The sequence below is a fragment of the Mus musculus genome, chromosome 1 (genome assembly GCF_000001635.26).
Source record: "Mus musculus strain C57BL/6J chromosome 1, GRCm38.p6 C57BL/6J".
NCBI classification, from domain to species: Eukaryota; Metazoa; Chordata; class Mammalia; order Rodentia; family Muridae; genus Mus; species Mus musculus.
The window spans coordinates 33,742,872-33,767,534 of NC_000067.6; the positions used below are offsets into that span (position 1 = coordinate 33,742,872).

At 46.1% G+C, this 24,663-nt stretch overlaps 2 protein-coding genes across 10 annotated transcripts in view; both read right to left on the minus strand.

Annotated features, from left to right (window-relative positions):
* Positions 1 to 2,612: 2,612 nt before the first annotated feature.
* Positions 2,613 to 14,879, minus strand: Bag2 (BCL2-associated athanogene 2). 2 transcript variants are annotated; one of them, NM_145392.2, is made up of 3 exons: positions 14,708 to 14,879; positions 5,346 to 5,455; positions 2,613 to 4,145 (listed from the first exon to the last, which is right to left on the minus strand). In NM_145392.2, exons 1-3 carry the CDS (start codon positions 14,818 to 14,820, stop codon positions 3,736 to 3,738), a joined length of 633 nt encoding a protein of 210 aa, NP_663367.1. In that variant the 5' UTR covers positions 14,821 to 14,879; the 3' UTR covers positions 2,613 to 3,735. The 2 variants fall into 2 exon arrangements, with proteins under 2 accessions (NP_663367.1, XP_017175180.1); XM_017319691.1 differs by lacking the exon at positions 14,708 to 14,879 and adding an exon at positions 14,534 to 14,695.
* A 3,790-nt stretch (positions 14,880 to 18,669) lies between these two features.
* The window catches only part of Zfp451 (zinc finger protein 451), a 54,062-nt gene continuing 48,068 nt past the window's right edge, over positions 18,670 to 24,663 (minus strand). For 4 of the 8 annotated variants that reach the window (XM_030243892.1, NM_001359274.1, XM_030243891.1 and 1 more), the window contains 2 exons: positions 22,973 to 23,038; positions 18,674 to 19,338 (listed from right to left, as the gene is read on the minus strand). In XM_030243892.1, coding sequence (XP_030099752.1) covers positions 19,292 to 19,338; positions 22,973 to 23,038 — 113 coding nt within the window. In that variant the 3' untranslated portion in view covers positions 18,674 to 19,291. Of the gene's footprint in view, positions 19,339 to 20,337; positions 21,699 to 22,972; positions 23,039 to 24,663 lie in introns of all 8 variants that reach the window. The other 4 variants (NM_001290699.1, NM_133817.3, NM_001359275.1 and 1 more) reach the window with 3 other exon arrangements.

The window sequence follows — 24,663 nt, forward strand, 5'->3', positions numbered from 1 at the left end:
TTTTTGTCTTGAGGCCTTGGGTCTCCCACACTACTATTCTACCTTCTGGTGTAAACTAACATAGAGCTTAGTCGGTGTGTCAGACACCTGGCTCAGCCACCCTCTCCTTTACACCTCAAACCAGCATCACCTATGGGCAAGATCTCAACCGCGCGTCCCCTGCTGGCCAAAAGGTGCATTGGCTGCTCACACCGTCGTCTCTGCAGAACATTCTGCTCTGTGCAGCTCATCTCATTTCCTTGTAGGAGCAAACTAAGCTTAAACACACTCATGTCCCCGTTGCTACCGCCTCCAAATCTGCAGCTGTTCCTACCTCATTTTGCATACTTGGGGACTTGTGTTGCTCAGCTTTCCAAATAGCATCATATAGACTTGAGATGTATCAGCATTTTTCAGGATCAGTCATTTGAAAATGATCAATCATGTGGACTAGAGAGATGGCTCAGTGGTTAAGAGCACTGACTGCTCTTCCAGAGGTCCTGAGTTCAAATCCCAGCAACCACATGGTGGCTCACAACCATCTGTAATGGGATCCAGTGCCCTCTTCTGGTGTGTCTGAAGAAGCCAAGTGTACTCATAAATTAAAATTTTTTTTATTTTTTATTTTATTTTATTTTTTAAATCAATCGTGACTTTCAGGTCCCTCTGTGCTTTCATTTCATCAAATATTCTGTTGCTGTAATAACGGTGGCTGGTAAATTCTTTGCTGTTTTTCCAGTTTCAAAATGGAACTCGGGCTGGAGAGATGATTCATTGGTTAAGCATACTGGCTACTCTTGCAGAGGACCCAGGTTTGAGTCCCTAAACTCATCCGATGGCTCACAACTGTCTGTACCATCAGTCCTAGGGGATCAGTGTTCTCCAAAGACACAGGCCTACATTCAGGCAAAACACCCAGGCTCATAAAAGAAAATAATGAGCCGGGTGTGGTGGCACACGCCTTTAATCCCAGCACTCGGGAGGCAGAGGCAGGCAGATTTCTGAGTTCGAGGCCAGCCTGGTCTACAGAGTGAGTTCCAGGACAGCCAGGGCTACACAGAGAAACCCTGACTCAAAAAACCAACAACAACAAAAAAAAAAAAAAAAAAAGAAAAGAATGAAAAATGAAACTCCACAAGAGTTGGCCACCTCTCTCTCAGTATGGAGCCCTGACTAGCGTGGAACTCACTATGTAGACCAGTCTGACCTTGAACTCAGTATAAGTCTGTTTCTGCCTCCCAAGTGCTGAGATTAAAGGCCTGTCCCATCATACCCATAAGTTAATCACTTCTAGGGTGAAGTCTAAACACTTTAATGAGGACATGGACCGACCTCCACTGTGTGTGTGTGTGTATGTGTTGTGTGTGATACAGCCTAGCATCTTCCCCACTGTGGCCCGAGCCACCCCCGGCTCCTGTTTGACAAGCATGAGGACCTAGAAGCCTAAAAATCACTCTGCCTTTAGTTAATGAATCTGCATAGTATGCTCCCAGCATCTCTTGTAGATCCTGTAAGCGCCCACGCTACAGAACGGCAAAGGCAGAAAGCAGCTTCATAAGAGCGAGTGTAGAGAGGGGTCTGGGAAGCAGAACTAGTGGGGCTAGCACAAGGGCTCTCCTACAATGCATCACTTCGGGCAACTCACAACTGCCTGTAACTCCAGCTCCAGGATATTGCATGCCTTCTGGTCTCTGTGGGTATGCACCCCTCCCCCCCACACACACACCCACACACTCACAATGAGAAATAATGCAGGGAATACAAAGGTCAAGGAGGTGGCCAGACTTGGTGAGGGAAGCTCTGGTGGGTACGGGGTGAGTGAGCTAGGGAGGTGGGCATAGCTTACCAGGGTGCAAAGGAATCAGACGCTGACATTTGAGAACCTAAGGGAAATGGGTATACTTTTTAAAAATGTGCTTTTTGTTTGTTTTTAAAGTTTAAGAAGCTGGTGAGCCGGGCGTGGTGGCGCACGCCTTTAATCCCAGCACTCGGGAGGCAGAGGCAGGCGGATTTCTGAGTTTGAGGCCAGCCTGGTCTACAAAGTGAGCTCCAGGACAGCCAGGGCTATACAGAGAAACCCTGTCTCGAAAAAAAAAAACCAAAAAAAAAAAAAAAAAAAAAAAAAAAAAAGAAGCTGGTGAAGAACCAGGTGACAAAATATCTTAACAGTGAGCCTCTGGTGACAGGCATCAAGCCTGCTGGCCTAGGTGGTGATAGCTTTCCCTAGAGGCTAACTTAGCACTTCGGGACAGGGAGTTCAGCTCAGTGATGTCTGCAGGGAGGATGGCAGTCCATATAAGTAGCAGGTTAAAGTAGCTGAGGGCTTGCTGCGTCAGCGGCATACTTACCTTTAATTAGAACTCGGGAAGATGCCGGACATGGTGGCGCACGCCTTTGATCCCAGCACTCAAGAGGCAGAGGCAGGCGGATTTCTGAGTTCGAGGCCAGCCTGGTCTACAGAGTGAGTTCCAGGATAGCCCGGGCTATACAGAGAAACCCTGTCTCGAAAAACAAAAAACAAAGAAAGAACTCGGGAAGATGACCACGCTGGCCAGCCTTCTTAGGAAACAAGGTACCCATTAAATAGAAGGCTTTGTGTCTGACGGTAGAAAAATAATGGCCAATGCTAGAAGTTCAGCGAAATGGATTCTTTTAATTACTGAAGACAGTACAAACTGATATAACTTATAAAAATTTAGAAATATGTTTCTAGACCATGAAAATGTATATATCCTTTGGCCTGATGAACCCATTAATGGAATTTTATATAAAAAAGACCAAGAACAGAATAAAGCTCAGCAGATACAAGTATGTTGTAGTCACAGCAACAAATTGAAACCATCCAACTGCCCACAGGGAAGTGGTTAGGCAAGTGCTCCCGCCGCACACGCGTGAGCTCAAGGCAGCACATGAAGAGAGCGGTCAGCACTGGCCCTGGGGTGGGGGCGGAGCTTCACAGTGGTAAAATGAAGGTGGGCTCCTCACATTTGTCATGCTTCCACGCACACCTAAAAATTCATGGTATGAGATGCATATGCATAGAGAAAACAGATGCCTGAAACATGGAGACCATGCAGGGTGAAGTTCTGATATGCTTATCCTTCTAGGTACACTGTGTGCTGTGAGTGCACTGCTCAAGGGCTGAGTGATCTGTTCACACTGGTGTGAGTGCACCTCTCCGGGGGCTGGGTGTTCTCTTCACACCGAGGTGTGAATACACTGCTCTAGGGGCTGGGTGCTCTGTTCAAACTGTGCTGTGAGTACACTGTTCCAGGGGCTGGGTGTTCTGTTCACACTGCGGTGTGAGTGCACTGCTCCAGGGCTGGGTGTTCTGTTCACTGTGGTGTGAATGCACCACTCCAGGGCTGGGTGCTCTGCTCACACTGCGATGTGAGTGCACTGCTCCAGAGGCTGGATGCTCTGTGCTGAAGTCAAGGAAAGGGCAGTGGGACTTTTGCTGCTCCCCCTCTTTTTTTACTCCCCCCACACACACACACACTACATGTGCATCTTCAGAAGTTAAATATACAGTGCTAGAGTCCAGTTCAAGATGGGAACACTGTCCAAAACTTCAAAGTAGGTGACTGAAATATTCCTAGTGTTAAGTGTTACCTGTGTCTGCCAACACTGGAATACTTCCCCATCTGAAATAATTACCAATATCAATTAAGTGGTTATGCCTAACATAGAGACCTAGCTATTGAAAATAGTAGTTTTCTTTTCTACATCTTTTGTAAGGGCCGGTGAATTTGAAGGCTAATTAAATTTGCCGTCAGTGTTCTGCAGGCTTTTGGAACCAGCTCCTTTAGCATGCTCTAGGAGTTTAATGGCCTTGTCGGAGTTGTCAATGTTCCTCAGCAGAGTCTCCAATCGCCTCTTGATTTTCTTCTGATCCTCAAGAGCGCAACCGATGACTATCGATTGAAACTTCTGGTCCACCGGCCCAGGCGGCACCTCCGATGAGCAGGCACTGTAAAGTGACATTAAGTGGCTCTTGGCATTCCCCAGGTCATCTAGGAACTTGCTGACCACCTCGTCTATAATCCTCGTGGCATGCTTCAAGGATTCCTCCTGCTGGGGGTTTCGGATCGTTTCCACCGAGACCTCAACCGTGAGGGTCCGGCCCATCAGACGGTTGGCAGTCAGGTTTAGTTCCTCTCTTTCTCCTAAACACGAAACATCAGTCAGTATGAGGCAGAAACTTCCCACGTCAGCAACGCCACAGCATGCACTTGCGCTATCTTTAGTTTCTGTAAGCACTTCTGTAAATTTTTCTAAAGGTAAAAGCCAAAAGTACTACGGCATATCAGCATAACTGAGGAAAAGTCTTCACACAGTTAGGGCCAGAGATCATCCTGAGTCTATGTGTCCACAGAAGGCAGAGACATGGGCAGCTGGGATGCAGCCAAGCAACTTCAGAGCGAGCAGAGGTTAGCCAGAGGAGGGCTCACGGCGGGGGCGGGGACACTGCATATTCATCAGAATATACCACCCACTGCCAGCCAAGAAAGAACAATAGGAATGGAGGGCCAGTGGGCTCCTCAGCAAGTCCTGGCCTCCTCCCCAGCAGACATACTCAAGCTGACCTTGGCCAGTGACTGGGAGCTGTGGCAGCCATGGACTGTGATAACATTTCAAGATTTACACGGGGCTGGTGAGATGACTCAGGGGTTAAAAGCACTGACTGCTATTCTGAAGGTCCTGAGTTCAAATCCCAGCAACCACATGGTGGCTCATGACCATCCGTAATGAGATCTGATGCCCTTCTCTGGAGTGTCTGAAGACAGCTACAGTGTACTTACAAGATTTACACAAAACCGTCAACAATTCCTGTCTTTTCCCATTCCAGAACTCTCTTAGTCATTGATCTTTTACCACGATGGTGAATAGACAGGCTAGGCATTGTTGATGGAAAGCATTTTGGATCTGGGAGTTCAGCTGCTTATCTCCGCAGCTCTCTAGCCCACTGTCTCCGGGCTGTCATACTGCTCAGATGACCGCGACAATGCACTTGCCGGCTCTGCCTCAGATCATCTCTATTAGTCTCTACTTTTACCTAGGCCCTCTGCTTTTACTGTACCTGCAGTCAGGACCTTGTAAAAAAAAACTGTTTCTGAGGTGAGCTGCAGGGCTGTACTACCTGCCCACCCTGCTGGCGCTCACACGGCTTCTCCCACCATCCCTGCCAGTGTTAGGGGAGCACTGAAAGGAAGACCACCGACAGACAGCGGACCGACGGACAGCGGACCCACAGCTGCAGGTGCACCCCAGCTGCTGTTACTGCTGAACGGGGTCAGGCAAGCCCTGACTCACGCCAGCCCAGACTCCCTAGGCCTCCAAGGCGCCCCTCTGGAAACAGCTCTCACCATCGCTAATCTGCCTCATGTCCTGGCTGTTTTGGATACTGTGGATCATCTCCAGAAGGATTTCTTTCTCCTGCTCAACAGCAGTAGCTGCGTCTCTCAAAGCTTCCACCCTGTGTGAATTGGCAAAACAAAACAGTTGTTATAGGGACAGTGTCCTTCCTGGTAATTGTCCTCGGCTGCCATCTCAATCAGCTCAAGTTTAAAGGACAGCAAGGACACTTTTTAAAATGTATTTCTTAGTTGCCAAGGTGAGAGAACTCTCGTCTTTAATCCCAGGAAGGTAGACCTCCGAGTTTGGGGGCCACCCCAGTCTACGAAGAGAATTCTAGGGCAGCCAGGGCTACACAGAGAAACCTTGTCTCAGAAAGAAAACAAGTGAATGGCATTACTTTCAAACAGTTTCTTCCCTGGGTGTTACTGTTCTGTCAAAGGCAGGCCTAGAACTCGCAGCAATCCTCCTGCCTCGGTGCTTAGGCAGCAGGCAGCAGCCACTCTCTCTGGCCCCTGTGTGCTCGGCTGTTTCCTGCTCGGGGCAGCGTTAGACTCCATGCTCATTTACATGGATTTGTTCTTTAAAAACTCTCTATTAGTACACTTGGATTTTGAATTTGTAGCCCCCCCCCCCTCTGGGTCCCTCTCTCGATCTCTTCCCGGCTTACTCTTCAGAACCTCCCGGTTCCTGGGGCTCAGTGCTGCGCTGTCCTGTGTAGAACTTCTGCTTCTCTTCACTCTGACCCCTCAGAGACGGCCACTCACACTCACTTCAGTGACTTAGCTGGAGTCTGCGTGTTCAACACATTGACTCCTTACTGGTCAGACACGATAATCTGTAATCATCTGTCCTGTGAGCTTTGTTGAAGTTGGCCCTCACCGAAGAGATACCACCACCACCACCACCACCCCGCTCCCAGAACTCTATTACCCAGGGTGGCCCTGTGCTCTGTTTCAGCCGCAAGCCCCTGGGATAGCCCGCATGTGTTAGCCTATCCGGCTAAGGGAGCCTCGATTTACTTACAGGTTTGCTGTTATGTGCCTGAGTGCTTTGGCTGCATCTGAGTGCGTTGTGCACGTGCCCGCAGAGGGCAGAAGAGGGCGCTCACTCCCCTGGAACTGGGGTTACAGATGGTTGGGATAGATGCTGGGAACCAAACCAGACCCTCTACAGTGGCGGTCAGTGCTCTTCACCACTGAGCCACCTCTCAAACTCTGCTGCTGCTGCTGTTATTACTGCTATTATTTTGCAACAGGATTTCCCGGCATAATGCAGGCTGGCCTTCCTGCCTATGATTCCTGAACGATGTTTTCAGTCTGCCGTGGCTTTGTGTGTGGCTTATACTTTTGAAGTTTTAAGTTGCTTTTCTCATATTCTGGTCATAATATTTTCCCATGTCCTATTTATAGTTTTACCTTCCTGGTATTTATTTGTTAAGTCCACCGAAATAGACTCTGACATTACATCAGATCCTGTGCTACCTATACAAAGTGCACCTTTTAAATCTCTCCTGTGATTAAACTGGCTACCCTCACCCCACACCTGCCTTACAGCATCACAGGCTCTGTCCCATGTAATAATTGGCAGAATGGCCTCCCCCCCCCCCAATGGTTATTCTGTAAAGATAACATAGATATTTATCCCACCACATAAACTGTACAAGTTTGATTTCTTTAAAAAATGGGGGGGGGGGCGTGATTTGACATACTTTTTGACAATGTAATTTAATTTATATCTTGTTTTCTTCAGTTTTTTTTCTTGGTTTTTTTTTTTTTTTTTTTTTTTTTTTTTTTTTTTTTTTTTGGTTTTTCGAGACAGGGTTTCTCTTTATAGCCCTGGCTGTCCTGGAACTCATTCTGTAGACCAGGCTGGCCTCGAACTCAGAAATCCGCCTGCTTCTGCCTCCCGAGTGCTGGGATTAAAGGCGTGCGCCACCACGCCCGGCTCAGTTTTTTTTCTTAAGATTTACTTATTTAATGTACATAAGTACACTGTTGCTCTCTTCAGACACACCAGAAGAAGTCATCAGATCCCATTACAGATGGTTGTGAGCCACCATGTGGTTGCTGGGAATTGAACTCAGAACCTCTGGAAGAGCAGTCAGTGCTCCTAACCACTGAGCCCTCATTTTCTTCAGTTTTATAGATTCTTTATTAGCTTTTAAATATTCTTCACTGAAGCCTTATGGATTTCTGAGTGCTCTAGAGAACTTGTGGGTTTCGTTGCAGAAAATTGTAATTACATTTCGGTCAGTTATTACTGCTGGAGACATGCTGTTTCTGCTGGCTCAGCTTGCAGCTGGCCGTATCAATGGCATTAAAGTCTAACGGCTACCTGCCCCATCTATCATTTCTTCCTAGATGATCATACCATCTTTTAGAAACCTTTGTGTCTTTAATACAATTGTTGTCTCTTTACAGCATTGACTGCTGTCTTCTAGGTCTGTACTAGACAGTTGCAGGGATGGGGTTTTGCCTTTTCCCAAATTTAAAGGGAAAGCCTCTTAAAGATTTTGGTATAAAACCCTGATTGTCACATAGGACACTATCACACACACACACACACACACACAAAAGCATAATTACTATTACTGCACACTGAGAACAAACCTAGGGTGTTTGACTCATGAGAAGCAAAAGAAAGCCGGGCATGGTGGTGTACGCCTTTAATCCCAGCACTCGGGAGGCAGAGGCAGGTAGATTTCTGAGTTCGAGGCCAGCCTGGTCTACAGAGTGAGTTCCAGGACAGCCAGGGTTATACAGAGAAACCCTGTCTCAAAAAAACCTAAAGGAAAGGAAAGGGAAAGGAAAGGGAAAGGAAAGGGAAAGGAAAGGGAAAGGAAAGGAAAGGAAAAAGAAAAAAATCTCACCCATTTAAGAGATTTCTGTTTCCAGGTCACTTTTCTTACAGGTTACAGTGACCACATTCCCAGCTTTTGTAGAGAAACAGTGACAGATGACCCTAGAGGTGAGGCCATGGGCAGGCATTCAAACCAGACCACTAGCCAGGGAGAGAACTGGTTCACCAACCTCTTATTAGCTCGCATCAACCCCAAGACCTCCATTCTCATCCCATCACCCACCTGTCAACCCCAAAATAGCTGCTAGGTGTGACGCTCACAGCCTGGCTCTAAGAGCCAGTAAGAGCAGGCGAGGATTGTATGTACAAATCTGGCCACAACGTAAGGCAGGGCAAGAGCCCCCTCCCGCTCCCCTGGATTACAGTACTGTCCTCTGGCAGATACATGAGCCCAGTAGGTAGGAAGGAGGCCCAGCTGGCACGAGTGAGAGATGTCTATAATTAGGAACTCTAATTATGACTCCCGTGTTTTAGGGAAATGATGCACAGATGCTCACAGACCAGATGCCATTCTAACACTCGTATTAAATGTGAGATGACTGCGGGATGAGGGCTGTTCTAAAAAGGGTTCGTGTACAGTAATCGGTTATGGCAGGGAGTCTGTGAGGCTAACACAACAGATGAAAAAGGGCACAACTTAAGAAAGTTTATCTGTTTATTAAAAAAAACTATTTTGAGCCGGGCAGTGGTGGCGCACGCCTTTACTCCCAGCACTCGGGAGGCAGAGGCAGGTAGATTTCTGAGTTCGAGGCCAGCCTGGTCTACAAAGTGAGTTCCAGGACAGCCAGGGCTACACAGAGAAACCGTGTCTCGAAAAACCAAAACCAACCAACCAACCAAACAAACAAACCTATTTTGAGCTGGGCAGTGGTGGTGCATGCCTTTAATCCCAGCCCTTGGGAGGCAGAGGCAGGTAGATTTCTGAGTTTGAGGCCCGCCTGGTCTACAGAGTGAGTTCCAGGACAGCCAGGGCTACACAGAGAAACCCTGTCTCGAAAAACAAAAATAACAACAACAAACAAAAGACTGTTTTGGGCTAGGGATAGAGCTTTGTCATACAGAATGCACTTCAGTTTGTTAAACTTTGGGTTTGATCTCCAGCATATATATATACATATACATATACATATACATATACATATACATATACATATACATATACATATACATAGATAGATATGTGTGTGTGTAATCAGAAAGAGTTCTTTATACATAACATAATACAAATTGCCAGTGGAATACACTTATCTATATAGCTATACATTTGCCATGGGCCTTTCATTTGCTGTTTTTACAGCATTCTTCCTTATACTTAGGATCTTTTAAAAGACTTTCCCCTGGGCAAGAATGTTCACAGCTTCCCCCTTCCTCTCTGTTAAGGAGACTAATACCTCCTGTGGAGCTTGTCTCAGTCACAGTTCTTATTGCGGTGATACATCACCATCACCAAAAGCGACCTGGGGAGGAAAAGGCTCTTTCCAGACTCTTCCATATCACAGTTCATCAGGCAGTTCCGGTGCTCAGACCACAGGGCAGAACCTGGAGGCAGGAGCTGAGGCAGAGGCCACAAGGAATGTTGCTTCTTGCTTGTTCCCTCATGGCTTGCTCAGCTTGCTGTCTTATAGAACCCAGGACCCCCAGCCTAACCTCGGCCCCATCCACAATGCACAGGTTTCTTAAACACAAATCACTGATTAAAAAGAAAAAAAGAAGCTGGGCGTGGTGGCGCACACCTTTAATCCCAGCACTCAGGAGGCAGAGGCAGGCAGATTTCTGAGTTCGAGGCCAGCCTGGTCTACAGAGTGAGTTCCAGGACAGCCAGGGCTACACAGAGAAACCCTGTCTCGAAAAAAAAAGACCTAACACAGTCAGTTGGTCTAAACCTGTGGGTCACAACCCCTCTGGGGAATCAAACAACCCTTTCACAGGGGTCCTCTAAGATCACTGGGGAACGCAGATTGACATTACAATTCATAACAGTAGCAAAACTACAGGTCGATGGTTGGGGGACACATCACAACACGAGGAACTGTATGAAAGGGTTCCAGTGTTAGGAAGTCAAGATCTTGCCTACAGCTTGATCTTTTTTTTTTTTAATGATTTATTTATTTATTTACTTAGTGTATGAGTGTCTATCCACATGTATGCCCAAATACCAGAAGAGGGCATCAGACCCCATTACAGATGGTGTGAGCTACCATGTGGTTGCTGGGAATTGAACTCAGGACCTAGGGAAGAACAGCCAGTGCTCTTAACTGCTGAGCCATCTCTCCAGCCCCCTACAGCTTGATCTTAATAGGTATTTTCACAACTGAGAGTTCTTTCTCCCACATGGCTGTAACTTGTGTTCTTTTCTTTAAAACTAGCCAGGAGAACACTGTTTTGTTTTACACACACACACACACACACACACACACACACCCCTACCTCTTCTTTTTTGAGACAGGACCTCCTATATCCCAGGCTGGCTTGGAACACACTTGAACTGCTGCTTCATCAGCTTCTGCCCGCTAGTGCTGGTTTTACAAACATATCCCATGCCTGGTTTATCAGTCTTGGTGATGGAACCTAGGGCTTCACGGTTACTAAGTCAGCATTCTTCACTGCTTGGCTTGTTTAAGACCATTCGCACTGTTTATCGGCTATTGCTGTACTTAAAACTCGATTCACAAAAAGTTGCCTACGTAGCTTTCCCGTTACTTTGCGATTAGTGACTGATCCTTAAATACTGCCTGCCTCCCTCTCTATCATTCCTCAAGTAGCTGGGACAGACATATATAAACACAATCTTAATACACTCAAGCGATGACTCTTCTCTTGTTGGCAAGGGGCAGTTCTGTGTGGACTGGAATCCAGGGAGCAGCTACGTGTGTTACCTGTTCAAAATGTGAAAGGACACACCCTCACAAAGCAGCTGACTGGGCAGAGCTTCTAGAAAGTTCCACATCACCTTAAGCAGGCTTTGGCAAAGGTATTGTAGAAAGAATTTTCACAAGCATAAAGCTGGAGCACCCTCATCTGGTCCCCAGCCCTCAGGTGTCTCCTGAGCCTGCCGTGGCGGTGGAAGTATAAAATGTCAGGTGCAGGCAGCCGTCCCTAAACAGCAGCGCACAAAACTGCAAGCCAACCACCAGCTGTGTGAGGAGTTACTGCTGATTTTGCGGAAATTTCCTCCTCCACACCCCACCAGACACCAAATATAAGGAGACCTCGGCTGGAGCCGAACAAAGCAAAGCAGGATTGAAGTTTAACAAGGTGACTGACCGAACTGGCTGAGAAATTCAGCACGAGTCAACCGATACTTATGACGTCAGCACACGCCGGTTTCACAGTGGCCAATCTGCACGTACTGTCATGAACACGGGCTCATTTGCCAATGACAAAATTGCGTGCTTTCATAAACAGGGAGGTGGCCGCCACTCATCTCTGTGGATTTATGCGAAGGGGGCTTTTTCTAAAACACATTCTTAAACTCATAGACCAGGCTCCATGTGAGACCCTCAGCATCCCGATACTGTCAGGAATTGGTTTTCCCAGTCATCAAAATGCTTGTATTTCATTCACTGTCAGCGTGAATGAACCACTAACCAGTAAGGCAAGGCACCTAGTCCCTCAGTTTCTTCCACCCCTATCCCCGGACAGGGTCTCATGTGTCCCAGGCTGACCCAGAACTCCTTATGTAGCCCAGGATGACCAAATCCTCACAACTCTAGGATTTGGGCTACAGGCATGAACCACTATGCTGGTTTTCTGAAGCCAGAGATCAAACCTATGTTTGTGAATGTGCTAAACAAACATCGTTCCAATTAAGACCCATCGCAGCCCAGCGCTCTCATTGCTAAAAGATAATGCCTTCCTTTCCCAGGGGCTTTATAAGGTTGAAATTACAGTGGTTGAAATTACAGTGTACACGAAAAGTGTTCCTTCTAAATTACAGACTGTTACTCCAAATTAAGTATGGTGTCAACTTGCTTCGTGGGTCCTGGAACACTGGCGCATCCGAACAGGAACCTTAAACAGTAAGAAACCAAAGCAGGCGGGTGGCCCGTTTCCCTGGCTCCCGCTGGCAGTCACCCTTTCCTGGCTGAGTGAACTGGAAAGGAGCTGCTCACTGCGGGCGGGATCGGTTTTGGGAGATGTGTAAAGAGCCAGCCTTCCAGCCCTGTCAATCATTTATCCCTCCTTGGCCAATGTCCAAACCCCAGGCCCGGAGCAGCTACTCGATAACTGGCACGTTCTAGGTCTTCAAGGTTTACTGAATCAAATGCTAAATCGATTTTCCCCTCCTTTAGTAAAATCATATTCATTCATATATCAGCTGGACAGTTTGAAAAGTGATATTCAAGACCAGGACAAATGGTGTTGGTCTGAGCAGCCGGTCTCCCCGTGTTCCTAGGCGAAGTCCACTGCTCTGGACTGAGACACACTGTATATATCTGAGCTTCAAGTTCTCATCTGTACAATACAGATAACGGTAACTCCCACAGAGACACGCGGCCTAGCCTACAGACTAATGCTAACGTGGATTATTTACAACCACTGAAAAGTACAGTATTTAGCCTCAGCATGTGCAGAGTCCCCATAGAACTGGTCATGAAAATCAGGAAAGGACAGGATTATCTTTTTAGAGAAAGCACCACAGGAAAGGAGATGTAGTAAAAAAAAAATTTTTTTTAATGTAAGGATATTTTAATGTAAAAATGTTTTTAATTGTAATATTATAAGCCATTAAAAACCAATGGCACCCTTTACCAGCTTGTAAAACTGGGCTAAACATTTAAAAGCATTTTCAATGCCCGGAAGATCAGTGCATCCTGCAGGACAGAAAGCCTTGGGTGTGGTTTCAGTCTTACAAGGGAGCAGGCTTTTGCTGTTCACAGAACCCATTCACCTGAATGGAAGATGCGCACTGGCGACAATCCAGTGATTTCCGGTAGTACCCCGTCCACTGTTGTCCTCAGACGTGTACACTAAGAAAGCTAGGGGGAAGTCACAGGAGCATCGTCCCCATTTTTAAAAAGTCTAATTTTGAATACTGTCATGCTCTGTGGCACTGTCCAGATGGCTTCTAAAAAGGGCCCCTAAGCCTTACCAGGCAGCATCTCTTTCTATTTCTTTGCCCCTTCTGACACACTTACTTCTAAGTGCTCATTACATTTTTAAGGGAGAAACAAGACTTACAGAACTCTGCAGTTACTGGTAAAGGCCTTGAACCATTAAACACAGAAATAAAACCCCTTCAGCGCAACTGTTAATAAGTAACGTAATTTAATCGCTTATGTTTGGTAGTCAGGATTCCTTTGATAGTAATCAGACACTAGAATGTCTATGCAAACTCCAGACTTTCAAGAGGCCCCCAGGAGAAGAGCAAGGACTCGGCACACAGGCTTGATTAAGTAAAGGTTCAGAACAATGACTCAGCTTGAAGAGTCACAACTTCCTGAACCCTTTCAAGAAAAAAAATCGGAGCAGTTGGGAATATACTGTCAAAGGTTAGAGCCTACCTCGCACAAGGAAACATTCTCGCCCCCTTTCACAGCGCAGGTCCCTTTGTCTCCCGGAGTTGGGGGATATAGGGTTCAGGTTTCTTTTGTGGCTACTCCACAGTCAGTGAAAGTTTTCTCACCTTCTGGCTCTTTTCTCCTAATAGTAACAGTAATGAGCGCCTCCCGTGTAACGAACACTGCTTGCATTTTTTTTTTCCTGTGCAGACACACTTCCCTGTGTTTGGTGGCTGCGTGGAGGGAGATTCATCTCCCTCTTATAATTTTGGGTCATAGTGTTCTGCTTACGCAGAACCCGGAGAAAACTAGGGAACAACGTGTGTGTCAGGGCATCTTGATAAGATTTTCATGGAACACCTGCACATGATCAAAACTTGCACAACTTTGAAGACATTAACATTTCCACCAGATACATAAGGCTCACGTGGTTAAAGCCAACCAAGTGTTCACAGCATTCGTTAGTAGTATTCATGAGTTAGAAATTTTACGACAAGGCTGTCCCCGTGTCAGAATCTTAGGGAGAGTGTGACTCCTGCCTTTGGTGTTTTCGGGCCTGCGATTGGCACTTCCAAGGTGTCAGCCGTGTCTTCTAAATGTACAACAAACACGGACAGACTGCAGAGGGCATTGCACGTGGTTGAGAGAATGAAGGATGGTATCCAACTTCGGTGTACCTCGCGCGGTCTCTCATGAGTCCGATTCTCGATGATCCCCAGGAGGGGCCGTCCTGGATACTACCACCCCCCCCTCCCTTACACTTGTATTACTATGAAGTGATCTGGGGCAAAGAAACTTACTCCAGTGTGGGGTGAGGGGGGGGGGGGCACACCAACCTGCTGCCTCCCTCCTGGAAGCAGAAAAGTTAAAGGCAGAGGGGGACCGCGCAGAAGATTCTGGAAGTTCTGCAAGCCGCACTCGCTCGCCAGTCTGCCGGGCCGGGGGAGGGGAGCCCAACCGGAGCGCGCCCCCGCCCGCGCTCGCCCCTGTGCGCGCCCCGCGGCCCTCACCTGAGCTCCAGCTGGTCCAGACTCTCCAGCAGGCGGCTGGAGCGGTCGGCCATGGAAGACGAGCGGCAGAAGCGGCCCTCGTGGGCCTTGGCGCTGATCTTCGCCTGGGCCATGAGCTCCGGGGGTCCTCGGCGTCCGCGGGCAGCAGTGGCGCGAGCCGCACGTCGCCGTCACCACGGGCGCCGCTGACGCGGACGGCACCGCCCCCACCTCCCCGGCTCTCCACCCCCGAGGCCGTGCGGCCAAACAAGGGCAGGCGCGGTCGCAGCCGCGGGCACGCCAGGGTGGGGGACCCTGCCCCGGCGCCCAGGGCCTCGGCCGGTCCTCCCAGCACCCACGGTTCACAGCAAGGACGAAGTGGGTGCAGCCCGTGAGAAGAGGAGACAATCCAGTGCACCCTAGGGCAGTCTCTACTTGTTCGACCTGTCCGGTGACCAGGCAGGCTCGGGAGAGGACAGGGAAAGCCTAGACCACAGGCTCCAAATAAGGAGAAGCCAAGTGGATCCGTGTTGTCTCCCCTTTCCAATGAAAGGATTATTACTATCACACATAACTTGTTTAAACCCTCTGCGAATGATATTCAGTAGGCTTAGATGTCAGAAGCTGCAGAGGTCAGTAGGTCTGAAATACGAAGCCGCATCTTAAAGTTGTGTTTTGTCCTCTCAGTGTACAGGGTACAGAAAATGGGAAACAAAGTACATTTACATCCTTTACCCAGAACTCAAAGCCATTAGATTACTGAACAGAGACAAGCCCCTTAAGTACAGTTTCTAATCCTGTCCCCACCACACCCCGAACACATCTTAATACTAATAAACGGTGGATTATCTTGGCTTCATTAAACACTGTCATCTCACGATACAACCGTGAAATCTGAACATTTTGTGGACATCTTGAAAGTCTGAACTTGGGCAGGTCTCAGGTCTAATGCTCCTCTGGAGGCTGACAAGTTGTGTAACGTGGGCCAGGGTGGATTCAAGGCTAGGCTGGGTAGCTTCAGCAAGTGTCAAAGGAAAAATAAAAGTGGCCGCAGACATAGCTCTGTTAGGTTGGCAACGAGGCCAGGCAGATGTGGTGGTTTGAATGAGATGCCATCTGTGCTCTCTAGCACTTGAACACTGGGGAGGCCTGGGTGTGGCCTTGCTGAAGGAAGTGTATCACTCCCCGTGGGCAGGTTTCAGAAGACCAAGCTATTCCCAGTGTCTCTCTGCCTCTGCTTGGGTTTGAGATCTGAGTGCTCAGGACATGTCTCTGCAGCCATCATAGACTCAGACCCTCTGTATCTAAGTCCAATTAAATGCTTTCTTTTACAAGTTGTCTTGGTGGAGGTGTTTTATCACAGCAGTAGGAAAGTAACTAAAATGGCAGGGATCTTCATATGTTTGTTTAAATGTCTCCACACGTTGAACACGCACAGAGGCATCTCCAGTCTAAGTTACTACGGATATGCTCCTGTCTAATGACACGCCTATGCTCTTTTCCTTATATAAATTATGACTTTAAACTGAGCATGCTTTGGAATAGGCATGTTCCTTCATGAATATGTACAGGATTCCTGAAAGAAAAAAAAAAAAAATCCCTCAGTGCTACCTGAGCTTGTGGAGAGCTTTGCTTTGGTAATGGCTCTGGAACTCTTCCTGCCTGGTGCAGGTTGCAAATCTTTGTCTTTTGCATCCTGGCGGTGCCTAGTTTGGCTTCACAATCAGCAAAACAGGTAATCTTTAGTCACCTAGCCTAGAATCACCCTGGGCTCTTTCACTCTTGTATCCTAGATACAATCCATGAATAGGTACCAGTTCTACCTTCAGAATCCTCCTTGATCCCACCGACTCGTCCTTACCTGGATGACTGCAGAGCCCCGTGTGCTCTCTCACATGTGTCTTAAAGAGCCTCTCCCATCAACACAGCATTCAAGCACAGTAGGCTGTACCATAAGCTCTCCCAAACCTCCAGTGGCTCATCAGGGTAAACAAGGCAGCATCTCTCAAAGTCAGGGGCCATCTTGTAAGCTTTTCACATGGCTCTTTCGACTCTTTGCTTAAGCTCATTTACCAGTGAAAATTTCCCTGGATGTTAAACATGTCTTCTGAGTTGAGCCCAGTGGTGGCTATCTGTAATTCCAGCAAGCTGGAGGCTAACCTAGGCTGCACAGCAAGATGCTGCCCCAGATTTGATGATCCCCAGAGCTGCAGTAAGCTCAGTCCCAACCCTGTACATTACCCTCCCTTCTTCAGTCGGCACGTCACCCAACAGATATGGAATGTTTTTGGTTTTTCTGGTTTTGTTTGTTTTCTGAGACAGGGTTTCTCTGTGTAGCCCTGGCTGTCCTGGAACTCACTCTATAGACCAGACTGGCCTGGAACTCAGAAATCTGCCTGCCTCTGCCTCCCGAGTGCTGGGATTAAAGGCGTGTGCCACCACTGCCCGGCCAATAGTTTTATCTGCTTACTTATTGTCTAATACTGTCCATATAGCCCACTCTCCATGTCAGAGCAGTAGAGCAATAGAGCAGGAGCGCTCAAGATCACGGTCACATCTCAGGTACTTCAAGCAATTGCTCTCACATGGTAGATTCACAATAACTTGCGAAAAGATGAATTAATAATGGAATGAAAATATCAATATTACAAATATACTTGTGATAGTAATGTACAACTTTGCTATTAATGACTCCTGTTTAAATTACAAAGCAGTTTTCTAACATTTTACGTGACTTAGTGAGAGAAAAGCAGTTAGTGATGATGACATGGCCTCTTCTTAGTAGTCTCTCAAATACCCTTGCCAAACCACGGTGTTCAGCTCAAAATGATGTGCGTGCTGTGCAGCCGCTGAGCCACATTCTTAACCCTGAAGCTCCCTCAGAGACGGTCGCTACACACTGTGCTTAGATGAGCTCCACGTCTTTCAGGGAAGCCCATTTTGCTATTTAGCAAACTCCTGCAAGTGTCTTTAAGGTCTGAGGAGCACCTTTAATGGCCTTGCTTGACACCTTAACATAAAATGTCAAAGCAGCTAGGGATGCACAGTGACAACAACTTAAAAACAAAAACAGGGGCCTGGAGAGATGGCTCGGCGGTTAGGAGCACTGACTGTTCTTCCAGAGGTCCTGAGTTCAATTCCCAGCAACTGACATGGTGGCTCACAACCATCTGTAATGGGATCCAATGCCCTCTTCTGGTGTGTGTGAAGACAGCGACAGTGTACCCATATACATGAAATAAAGTAAGAAAACAAAAACAGAAGAAAAATAAACTACAGTCTGGTTGATTTTGCAATATGAATAACAAACTCTCAAGTTATAACATCTACTAAAAAATCTACGTAGGGCTACTCAGAAAGCACAAGAGGATGGCGATGTCACAGACCATCCAAGGAGCTCGCTTGCTCCTCCAGGAGAGCCTGAAGAAGGAACGTGAAAGACCAGACGTTCCATTTCAGACTAAATTATCCAGTGCTGCAGAGGAAAGAGAAAATTCAAGCCACATCTTTCTGTTTTAGCAAAAACAATAAGCTTGATATTTAGAAATTTGGTACGTTGTCCTCCTGCCTCAGACTGAGTACTGGAATCACAGGCATGCCCAGCTAGAGAAATGTATTTAATATTGCCAAATTATGTCTCAAGTATCTTATATGACATTTCTGCCCAAATATCATGAAACACACACTTCAAGGCAATGAGGCGCTGCTTCTTCCGCTGGTAAGGTTCTTACTCCCAATGAGGCGCCGACCCTTAAGAACTACATATGCCATCCCAGATCAACTCAGTGAAGAACTAGACAGCCCACATGAAGCTGAAGTTGTAAGGAGTTAAGAACTATTCCTGAATAGACTAGACTTTAACACTATTTCTTTAGAAGTATATTTATATAAAAAAATTTATATTAAAATAAGTTTAAGTCCATGCATATACTTTGATATTTCAAATCATACCAAAGTCTGAAAGGGATAGAAAAAATTTCCTCTTAGTTGCTTTAAAGATGTTTTTATTGTGGTAAGGTGCAACTGTAATCAGAGCAAGCATACAGCTGCATAATAGCACATGGAACCGCACTGACTTGAATCTGTTTCTGTGATCAATGTGTATCGCTCTCTTCTAATAATCATAAACAGTCATCTCCAAGGTATATTATACATTAGGGTCACATAACACAGAGAATTTCTGGAAAAAAACTGAGTTATGGCACCTTTTATTTATATTCATTTTCATTCCTAAAAAAATAAAAGAGTCATTTGTAAAGTACAAAAAAAGACGCACTGCTAAGGAAAGAGAACTTTACACACCTTTCCTCCTAGAAAACGGCTGTAACCCAAATGCATGAATTCTGCGTTAGTTGGAGAAACGTGTCACCCATCATATTAGAATATGAGTTTATGTTTCCATTGGTATGCATTCTCTTCCTTCCATTCATTATTTACATAATAGCACAAAATACAAAGCAAATACGAGATTCTGAACATAGAAAAGAACACGTTTGGGATACATTTATCCTAGTAGCTTCCTGGTCTCTTTTAGAAAACAGGGTCAAGGTTTCATTTTCCTGAGTCTCTTCAAGGCCACTTGATGCTGTGTGGTAATATCTTTAATTACATCTCCTCAAGACTTCTTCTAATAGCTTCTTCTAATTCCACATCTGCATTAAAAAAAAAAAAGATTTTAAAACAGGGCAGACAGCAGACAAGTATCATGTGTTGTCTGAGTAGCAAACTTAAAATACAGTCAAGTTCCTGAATGGCCATACAGTCTCTTAAAACAGTCTCCACAACATAAAAAAATGTAAAAAGGCATTAGTGGAGTCTTGCAAAGCAGTGAAAGCCATGAAAAGCTTGCAACAAGACAAAGTTCATCCCTGAGAGACAAAAGCTGCAGACACAGGGTCAACTTCACAGCTTGACTGCTGTGCCTTTCCAATCTATGTATACGTAAGATGGCGGGACTCTGGAACTAAAAACATAGCTTAGAAGTTAAGAACTCCAGCTGCTCTTCCAGAGGATCCAGGCTCAATTCCCAGCACCCTCAGGTCCAGCTCTAGGGGATCCGAAACACTCTTCTAGCCTCTGCAGGCACCAGGCATGCACGTGGTGTACAGACATACATGCAGGCAAAAACTAATACGCATAAAACAAAAAGAAATTTAAAAAGATGACTCCAGACTCCACTCTGAAGGACACACACTTAATGCCCTCAGGAATCCATAGATAGGGTTTTGCTCTGCCAGAAATGCTCAACTGTGTAGATTGAGAGTGAAAAGGAAGAAGTGCCACAGAATAAAAAAGCAACACACACGGGGAGAATTCCCAAGGTAGCCCAGAGAGGTGGCTTGGTGGGTGTGGTGGACACTTGATGGCCTGAGCTTAGTCTCCTGGAGTCCACAGGAGTCCTCTGACTGCCACATGCATGCAGGGGTGCACTCCCACCCCCAACACCCCCCCCCCCCGCACGCACGCGCACACACACACACACACACACACACACACACAGACCAACAGAGGAAAACTTGAGGATGTAAGAAAACATGTTAAGTGCTGGCTATGGAACAGGAAGGAAGGAAAGATAACAACAGAAGAAGAGCAGAGCACTGTGGGATTTTTACTGCCCTCCTGACTGACCATGCCTGATTAACAGTACGTACTGTTAGGTAGTCAGCAGTCTGCTCGCAATGTGGGATCCTGGACCCAGATTCAGAAAGAGCACAGCAGACCCATACTTAAATCCAAGGCTACCTGAAACATTAATGAAAAGCAGCCAGCCATCTACTTCCCCTAACTTAGAACCCTCTCAGGACAAAACATGTAGCATGCTCTGTGCGGTAGGGGGGATGTGCTGTAAGCCAGAAATAATAACCCAACTAAGACTGCAACAAAATATGGTTTTTGCTCATACAATCAACCATTAAACCCTGGTTAGAAAACTTAGTAACAGGGTCTCTCTGGGAAGTTAGGGCACCCAAGAAGGATTTATAAAGCCATGCGTGTGCCTGGACAGGATGTCAGCTCAGAAGCCATATGAAGAGCCTTGCATCACTAACTCGTCTACAGGCTTGACACACACGCGGCTGGCCGGGGGGGGGGGGGGGGGGGTCCAGCACAGAGTAGCCTGCAGAGACAGGGAGAGGTGGGCTCTAGGTTGCTGCAGAGACAGGGAGAGGCGGGCTTTAGGTTTCTGGAATTCAGGGAAAATTCTGTCAAAAACTAGTTAAAAAGCCCAATGATCACATTAGGAATATAGTTTTTCCAAAACTAGTTTGTAAAAATCAAGTGACTGTCTATTGTATCTGTATCAAGAATGGAAGGGGTAACACTTGATTTCCAGAGGTCATTCTATCAATCCAGCACCATCCACAGCAAAAGAATATAAACACCCAAGTTTGCAGGACTGGCCAGCGACTATAATACAGCCTCTAAGGCAGGCAACTGGATCCAGTGTTTGCACAGCCACTGCACGTCATGTAGCTGCCTGGGTGGTCAGAATTTGATACTGGTTCACAGACAGCAACCATCACAGGAGGGAACAGCTTAGCTTGCCCCAACAAAGCAAAAACCACAAGCAAATTTACCTGCCTTTGACACCATCTGTCAAAACATTATTGAGAAAGATGAAGACATTAATTTAAGGAGTCCTAAACTTTTGAAGTTTGTCTCAAACAGGTTGTAGTAATTATCCAGTAGCAGGAAGACAGGCTCTGGTAGATCTAACACACTTTTAAGTTCTTACTGTAACTTCATCTATCCGACAAACAATCATTTCCGCTCATGCTGTGCTAGGTTCTGGTGAAGCAGTGATAAGCACGGCCTTAACATCTTCACCAGGGAGCTCAGCAGGGATGAGAAGATGACAATTCAAGTGAACCTGGTATGGCACAGTCGCAGCTTTCTACAGATAGCAGCTATAGCTCTGCCCCAAACCAGAGAAATGCATCTATGTATGTGGTGTTTACCTGTAATCTCTGCTACTAGGGAGGCTGAAGCAGTAAGACTGCAAGTTCAAGGTTGCCTAAACAGTGCAAAAGACAACCATCTCAGCAAAACAAGACAAAAGCAAAACCAGTAAATCAAACAGAAATGACATTTGAGCTATGTATTGTGTAGTGTAGCAGTTCTCAACCTGTGGATCATGTCCGGTTTGGATGCCAAACGACCCTTTAAAAGGGGTTGCCTAAGAGCATCAGAAAGCAGATATTTATATTTTGATTCACAAGAGTAGCAAAATTACAGCTAAGAAGTAGCAAGAAGGGCTGGAGAGATGGCTCAGTGGTTAAGAGCACCGACTGGCCTTCCGAAGGCCCTGAGTTCAAATCCCAGCAACCACATGGTGGCTTACAACCATCTGTAATGATAACTGAATCTCTCCTGGTGTGTCTGAAGACAGCTACAGTGTACTTACATATAATAAATAAATAAATCTTAAAACAGAAGAAGCAGTAATGCCATCACAACGTGAGGGCTGTATTAAAGGGCAGCAGCACCAGGGAAGGAGAGAGCCAGTGGTGTAACGGAGAAGGAAGGAGGAGGGCTCAGATCCCTGCCGTGCCAGGGGACGCTGTAGGCTGACTGTTGGACTGAAGGCATCATCAGGAAACCAATCACACTGTCTCGCCCCTCTGTCTGTCTCCATAGACATAATGCTGGCATTCCAAATTTCACTAGTGGGAAATCTAAGGTATCCTCTTCTGGAGTCTTTGATTCGTTAAATGTTTGAGACAGGGTCTCATGTAACCAGACTAGCTTCCAGATTACTAGACAGCCAAGGGTGGCCTTGAGTGTCTGATTCTGTCTCTGTTAGCCTCCACATCTGTCTCTATGCAGCATACTGGGCAAGCTCTTTACTAACTGAGCTATGTCTCCAGCATGTTACTTGAAATTTTTAACAGTAATTCTTTCCATAAACTAAGAACCATAAAAACATTCAATGTCCTAACTATAAAATGGATTGCAAAAATAACAAAATGGGGGAGTTTCTGAAATATACCCAGTTGCACACAATGCAGATTGACCAGGGTAGCCAGAAACTCACAAAAGTCAAACATCCCAATATGTGGGTAGTTAAAATTCACAATTTTGACCGGCATTTCCTGGAATTAGTCATAGGTTTTAAAATAAAGGCTGCAAAAGCCTGCTACTGTGTTCAAGCCTTCGACGACTAAGTCTCCTTTTCAATCATCTTACGGAAGGAAGCATTTTTTAGAGGAAGTAATACTGGGACAGTGAAGGCAAAGGGAATTGTTAAAGATGACACCACACACTCGGGTGGCAGGGATGCGGTCTTACCCTCCGTGGCCCTGAGCTCCTCTGCTGGAGATCCTTTCATCCCCGAGCTATCGTCACTGTCACACTCTGCAAAACAGAAACGCAAAGGCAGCTCTGAAAACACCGTGTCCTGCCCTGGGTGTGAACCACCATGCTTAGCCAAATGATAGTATTTTCAAAGATTTTCTCATACCAAGTTTATTCAGTGGTGCCCCATTGCTGGCCCAGCAGGGCTTGTTGTTAATGCTTATATTTTCAAACCAGAGGCACCCATCGCTATAAAGGGCAAAAAAAAAGGCCTTAACTGACAATGGCAACATGGTGCAAAGTCACCCAGTTTCATAATGGCTTTCATAATGAAGCTCCCAGGTTCTATAGACTGCAATGATTGACCAGGTGTTGGGGGGGAAATCACTTATGGTATAACCAATGACCTTGTTATTTATTTGGCTAATCACATTTAATCAAAATTTAAATGAACATCTATCAATGTGTCAATATACAGCTGTATGTAAGAAAGACATACATAGCACACAAATATATAATAGGGACTGAATTAAGGTCAAAATAACGAAATATAACTAGTACTTGCTTCTGCAAAAACAAATACAGAAAAACACCAGAAATTAAGATTTTACTTACAATTTGAGTACAAATTAAATTTTTGTACTTCATTATGTTTTTGCAGAAATTTGTTTTGCTATTTAAACATACTGCTTTAAATACTTAAAGCAATGTCTTAGAGAAACATTTTATTTAGTTTTAAAAACAAAATCCAGCTTCTAGAATACAGATATTAAAAAGAGAGAAAGCTGATGAGACGGCGCAGCTGCGAACTGAACTTGTCACGCCTGAGCACGCAGGGGCAGAGACCCACGGCCTGCATGTGCTTCTGTGACCTCCATGGTGCACGTGTAAGAAAGTGCAATGAAGTTTGTTTTAAAAGAGAACAAAGGGAGAGAAAAAAGAAAAACCAACAAGAACAAAAACCTACCAAAGGAAAAAAAATGTATCAACAGGTTCTGTGCCTACAGTGTAAAGTCTAGGTCAGCCAAAAGAACACGCCCAGACTCTCCCTGGTGCTTTACCTCTTGGTGGGGGTCCTAATACTTGGAGCTTCTGTCTAAACCAAGTGTGGCACACACAGCTGCAGAGCAGGTTCTTCGGCCTCAACGCACAAACTGAGAAAATCATTAACATTCTTCCACTTTCAGCCCTCTGTACAGAATTAACTGGACTATAGAGACTCAGAGGCCAGAGGCAGATTGGCCATCTGACTTACTTCGAAAATTGTTTGACAATGCACTTATTACTCTGATCTTACTCGTTTAAAGTAAAGCTACAACAAAATGCATACAGCAAAGTCTTAGGTCTGTCCTCTTAGAAGACTGTTTACAAAGCATCAGGTAACAGTTTCCGTGGCAAACTCTCTTTGCTTCTCATTCTCAAGAGAGGACACTGGTCCACACAGAGTGGAGGTAAGGTGCACGGCCAGCCAGCCAGGGCTGCTACTGCACTTCTCAGAGCTGCAGGTAACATATAGACAATCTGAGATGCCTGAAAGACTGGGAGGTTAGTTTAACGGCTCAACTCGGATCCTAGGGCATTTACAATGCTGACTGCTTTCCCTGTGTTCAGCATCAGGGCCAGTTTATTTTTGAGGCACTAGAACTCTCACAACTAATTTCTATCTTCTGATAAAAATAAATAAA